General features: G+C 61.0%; 1 protein-coding gene across 1 annotated transcript in view; it reads left to right on the forward strand.

Moving 5' to 3' along the window:
* ADGRB1 (adhesion G protein-coupled receptor B1) overlaps window positions 1-6,000 on the forward strand; it is an 85,480-nt gene that overhangs the window by 20,879 nt on the left and 58,601 nt on the right. Inside the window, exons 13-16 of the mRNA XM_025394538.1 lie at window positions 2,079-2,222; window positions 2,747-2,822; window positions 3,006-3,108; window positions 4,405-4,448. Coding sequence (XP_025250323.1) covers window positions 2,079-2,222; window positions 2,747-2,822; window positions 3,006-3,108; window positions 4,405-4,448 — 367 coding nt within the window. The remainder of the gene's footprint in view (window positions 1-2,078; window positions 2,223-2,746; window positions 2,823-3,005; window positions 3,109-4,404; window positions 4,449-6,000) is intronic.

Raw genomic sequence — 6,000 nt, forward strand, 5'->3', positions numbered from 1 at the left:
CTGTAGGCCACAGTGACACAAGCTGCATGTAGACAGACTACGAAGGCTCGAACTCTGATCCTTGCAGCCAGCCTTAAACCCAGAGACCTGCCATGACCGGGTTGATGACCCAGTGGTTTCACCAATAGAAATGTTCATTTCAATATTCATCTCGTCAGAAGGTGCTTGGCACTCCTGAGGTGTCCCATCCCCAGGCATAAAACAGTCCGAGAACGTTTAAATTAAGCAACCCTAACTTCCATGCGACCAGGCCTGTACTGCAGGCAGCACTCAGACATGTCTGGTGGAAACCATAGCTTCATGCCTATTGTACTCGAACAAGTCCCACTAAAACATGCCCAAGACGGATCGACATTCTTATTATAATGTCTTTGGGAGACTAACTAGCATTAACCTTTTAAATTAAAGACTGAGGTTAGGCACAGTGGCTCATGCCTGTAATCCCAGCTATTTAGGATGCCAAGGCAAGAGGATCGCTTGCGCCCAGGAGTTTGAGACCAGCCTGGGCAGCACAGTGAAACCCTGTCTCTACAAATTTTTTTGAGAAATTAGCCAGGCATGGTGGTGCGCCTGTAGTCCCTGCTACTAGGGAGGCTGAGGTGGGAGGATGGCTTGAACCCAGGAGGCGAGGCTGCAGTGAGTCGTGATCACACCACTGCACTTCAGCCTGAGCAATAGGCTGTCTCATTAAGAAACAAAGAAAGACAAAGTTCTGCTTTTTCCATAGTGAAATGCTTCAACTAGAAACATCAACATGACTGATTGCTACTATTTCAGTAATTCTGCCACTTTTCATCCTGTTCTAATGAAAGATTTAAAAGCTTGCCCCTTACCCGGGCACACCTGCTGCAGCCCACCCTGGTGCCCACGCCAGCCCTCCACCGCCCCTCGATGACCCTGTGTCCAGCCTCCCACCCCTTCACCTGCTCCAGAGCACTGCTCCAGCATCCATCTGCCCCCATCCCCCACTGCGGCTTCCCAGCAGCTCCTTGTGCAGGCCACTTGTGCTTTGCATGTTTCCTCTTGCCCTCAACCCCGGTTCTCTGCTGGTCCCTCCTGCCCCTCCTCTCACTGGGTGCCCACCCAGTCCGAATTCCCTCTGCCCTCCATTCAGGCTGCCAGTGACATCCATGGTGCAAAACCCTGTTCTTGGGCCTCCATGCCCCCAACTGCATTTGGCGCTACTGATGCTCATGCCGTCTCCTCCTCTCCCTGCCCCATCTTGGGCTGCATTCTTGAGGCTCCACTGGGGCCTGCTAGGGCTGAGGCCACAGCCCCAGGGCCAGGTTCCCCTAGAGCGGTGGGTCCCTGTCAGCACCTGCTTCCACCCCAGCAGCACTTCCCCAAACTCTCTTCCCGTTCAGTTGCCCCAAACCTGCTGCCTTGTCCCCATGCCCCTCCACCTTGAGCTCAGGGCCTTTCTGCACCCCCAACGCCTTCCTTTGCAGAATGGGAGGGAACACTGGATCCCCTCTTTCACCATGGCCCATGCTGCCCTTTGCTGCCTGAGCCCTGAAGCAGGGAAGCCCCCATCCCCCTTCTACAGAGGGAGGGGAGGCGGGATCAGGTCACAGAGCTGGAGGGAAACTGGGGTCCCCTGTCCCAGGAGGGAGTGGGGGTCGCTGAGGGGGTGCCTGGTCCCTGCGAATCCCTCCATGGCCACAGGACAGACCCCAGAATCTGCCTTTGACAACCTTCTGGGCCATGGAGGGTGGGAGGGGCAGGCCCCATGCCCCATGCCCCTCACCAAGGCTCCAACTCAGCAGGACCAGACCTGGCCCAGCCTCTGCCTGGTGCTCCTTGTTGTCCCTGCTCCTGGACCTCACCAAGGTCTGGGGACAAGGCCCACCCAGGGAGTGTGGAGCCTGCACAGGGCCCAGGGTGCAGGGAGTTGGGGTCTGTACCCTGGGGGCTGGGGCTGGGGCAGATGGCCCCCATACCCCTGCCTCTGAGCCATGGGCTCCCCGTGGCATCACCCTGCACTGCCAGGCCTGCGCCTCAACTCCTGCAGCTGAGGCCCCACCGCATCTGTGACTTTCCCTTCTCTCTATCTCTCGCCCCTTTGACCCTGCTCGCAGTCCTCAGCATCCATAAGCTCCCAGCCAGCGGAGCCACTGACATCAGCTTCCCCATGAAGGGCTGGCGGGCCACGGGTGACTGGGCCAAGGTGCCGGAGGACAGGGTCACTGTGTCCAAGAGTGTCTTCTCCACGGGGCTGGCAGGTGAGGGGCTCAGGGAGCCGGGGGACCTTCATGGGGAACGTGGGCCCCAGAGTCGGGTGGTCACCACCCCTCTGCAGTCTAGCTGCTGCCTCAGAGTTGGGCAGTTCTCAAGGGGCTCCCCGTTTCCAGGAAGCCCTCCTTGCCCTCTCTGGGGCCACGGCCTGTGGATCAACCCTGAGGCCCAGGCAGAGGGGTCAGGATGAGCCACCTCACTTCAGGGAGGGACAGGGAGTCACATGTCAAGGACCCTGTTACTGGGAAGAGGGGCACGTCCTGCCTGCCCACAGCTCTCAGGATGCCCCAGGGAATGGCCCGGTCTCCCTCTTCGCACTTGGCTGTTGCCCCAGCTCCCCGGCTGCAGCACTGTGTCCGCGGGTGCGTGGGCCTCACCATCCACCAGGGCCCTGGACGTGACCTTGAAGATGGGCGGCAGAGGCCAGCAACAGCGGGGTCCGGGTCAGGCTGCCAAGTCCCGCCCTGGCTGTGGGGACGGGGACTGGGGTTGACAGTGCACTTTCTTCCAGAGGCCGATGAAGCATCTGTGTTTGTGGTGGGCACCGTGCTCTACCGGAACCTGGGCAGCTTCCTGGCCCTGCAGAGGTGGGCAGCGCAGGGCAGGTGGGGTGGGCAGGACCCCAGCCACAGGAGGTAAACGGGGAGGCCAGGGGGCCTGGAGGTGTGGATGATGGGCTGGGGGTAGAGGGTGGTGAGGGGTGCAGGGGCCCTCAGGGGGAGCCTGGGCTGGGAGGGCTCCCCTAACACCTGTGCCTCTGTCTCTTGCAGGAACACGACCGTCCTGAATTCCAAGGTGATCTCCGTGACTGTAAAGCCCCCGCCTCGCTCCCTGCGCACACCCTTGGAGATCGAGTTTGCCCACATGTATAATGTGAGTGCCATCCGCGCGCACACTCTGATGCCTGCAGAAACGCACGTGTGTGAATTCTGTCCCACTCCTCAGCCAGTAAACCTTTGAGGCCTCCTCACAACAGCTCTAACCTGTAAGAGCTGCTTTTATCCCTTGATTATGGTGGGGAAACAGGCTCAGAGAGGTGCGGTGACTTGCCCAGGGTCACACAGGAGGTGAGGTGCTGAAACTCCATCTGTGCCTGACTTCCCATCTGGGCTCCAACTGCTCTGCCCTCCAGCCACCATTGGCCTGGTTGTTCCCCTTCTGAGAAGTGGGGCCTGTCCCATGACTCCTGGCCCCCAGATGCCTGGCCACGGAGAAGTGGGGGGTGTAAGTACACCTCTGCCGGCACCGCCAGGGCTGACGCCAGGCCTCGCCTACAGGGGCCCTGGGATTTCAGCACAGGAGCATCCTCCCAGCACTCCCTGGCAGGAAGCCCCGGCCTCAGGCCACAGCTGCTATGTGACCCCAGCCAGGTCCCAACGCTGCTCCTTGGAGCTCTATAGAGCTCTTCGTCGGGCCTCAGAGGAGTAGGGACCGAGATGCCTTTCTGATGGGCTGAGAACCAGGGCCCCCAGGGAACACGTTGCCTGGGTTACCGTACCAGGACTGAGCAGTGCCAGGCCTCCAGCCCAGGCCAGGGCTGTAGGAAGCTACAGGAGAACCCAGCCCTGTCCTTTCTAGCTGTGTGACCTTGGGACAGTTGTTCAACCTCTCTGTGCCATGGTTCCCTCCCTTATCAAGTGGGAACAATAGGGCTGGGTGAGGACTGAGTCTCACAGCTGCTCAGAGCAGGCCGCACCCTAGATCCAGCCTCAGGAACGCTGGCCCTCCCTGCTGTCACAGCCCCATTTTGGCAGTGCTAGTGTGTGGCAGGCCTGGCAAGGCTGTGTCCCAGGAAGGCTAGTAGGACGTCAGAGCAGCGCAGGGCGCTTACAGAGGCCCACTGTGTGCCGGGTGACCCCTGCTCACTAGGTCCCGGAAGAAGGGTCTTCCCATCACCCTACTTCATACCAGAGACGGATTTCAGCCATTGCTGCCCAGCCTGGCCACTGGACCTGGGCTCTGGGAGACTTGTGCCAAGCCAGGTGACCTTGGGCCACTGCTGTCTCCACCCTGGACTCAGTTCTCTCCTCACAGAACGCAGTCTGTTGAGGACCCGCACAGGCAGCATGCCTGGCGGCACACCTGTAGGTGGTTCCCATGGTGACCCGAGGGTGGGGGCTGGTCCTGGCCGCCAGGGGCCCTGCCTGACTCCTCTCTCCTCTCTCCCAGGGCACCACCAACCAGACCTGTATCCTGTGGGATGAGACGGATGTGTAAGTTCACTTGGATTTCATGGCCTTGAGGGTCTGGGGTGGGGTTCGTGGGAGGTTGACTCAGTAGGGGAGGGGTGCAGGTTTTAGGTCTCGGCCGCTGGCCCCCCAGCTGTCTGTGTACCCACATGGGCCTCCCTGTCACTACCTGTCACTCACTGTCTGGCTCTGGAGCCCACCAGGCTGCCTCCCACCCCCTCCCAGGGACGTCCACAGTTCAGGGAGGAGCAGACATGGAGGTCCATCCCCAGGCCAGGTGATGGGCAGGTGTCCTGACCTGCCCCCCACCCCCACTGCTAGCCCCATGCCCAGAGCAGGTGGAATCCTGGCATTCAGGTCTGCAAGTGGGTGCCAGGCGCTGAGGGGCTGCGGAAGCTGCCATGGCAGACCTGGGCGTCAGGAGGTGGAACTGGAACTTCAGGCTCATCAGATGGGGGCGTGGGCCCCTGGGGTCTTCAGTGGCCATGTGTCCTGTGCAGTTGCGGGCCAAGCACTTGTTGGGCGCCAGCTGGCCCAGGTACTGTGGCACAGCTGGAGCAAGTTCCATGCCCCATGTGGGGTTCCACGAGGAGCAGTCGGGCTGTGGGGTGCCATCTCGAGGCCCTGGTGGGTGTGCCAGAGTGGGGCCATCTTCCCAGACAGCAAGGCGAGGGCAGCGAAGAGAACCTTGCCCAGTCAGAGGAAGAGTTTGTGTAAAGGCCCGAAGTGCCAGCGCCCAGGGCTGAGCTAGGCCAGGACATGGGGAGATGGATAGAGCAATGGCGGCCGGGTCTGAACTTGCGGCTCCAGCCTGAGGGGTCTGCAGTGTGTGGTCAGGGACCTGGGTGTGTGCGCCCTGCCACCCGCCTCCTCCTAGGGTGTTCCTCTGGCTCCCTCAGCCCGTCCCTCCTGGCTGCTCTGACATCACCAGCCTCAAGCCTCCCTGCACCCCTTTCCCAGGCTGAGTGTGTGGTCTGCGTGGCCACCTGGGCGCCAGTGGCACATGTGATGGTCCCTTGCGTGGTGCGTAGTGCAGTGACAAGCATGTGTCCTGAGAGGCAAGGGAAGGCTCCGTGAGTGGCAGGCGTTGGAGGAAAAGGCTGCCTGGCAGGGAGAGGGAGGCAGGTGGCTCAGGAGGAGACAGCTGGAGCAAGGGCAGGGAGGCTGGGGGCATGAGGAGCAGGGAGCCGGCCAGGAGGAGCAGGCAGAGGCAGGCAGGGGCTCAGGGGAGGCCGAGGCAGGGTGAGGACAGTTAGTGGGGGCCGGGTGTCATGATTCTCCACCTACCCACCAGCCATCCACCCACTCCTCCGTCCACCTGTTCTTTAATCTATACCCACTGCCACCACCCTCCACCCACCACCCATCCACCCTCTCCTCCGTCCACCTGTTCTTTAATCTATACCCACTGCCACCACCCTCCACCCACCACCCATCCACCCTCTCCTCCGTCCACCTGTTCTTTAATCTATACCCACTGCCACCACCCTCCACCCACCACCCATCCACCCTCTCCTCCGTCCACCTGTTCTTTAATCTATACCCACTGCCACCACCCTCCACCCACCACCCATCC

This window comes from Theropithecus gelada, chromosome 8 (genome assembly GCF_003255815.1).
Source record: "Theropithecus gelada isolate Dixy chromosome 8, Tgel_1.0, whole genome shotgun sequence".
NCBI lineage: Eukaryota > Metazoa > Chordata > Mammalia > Primates > Cercopithecidae > Theropithecus > Theropithecus gelada.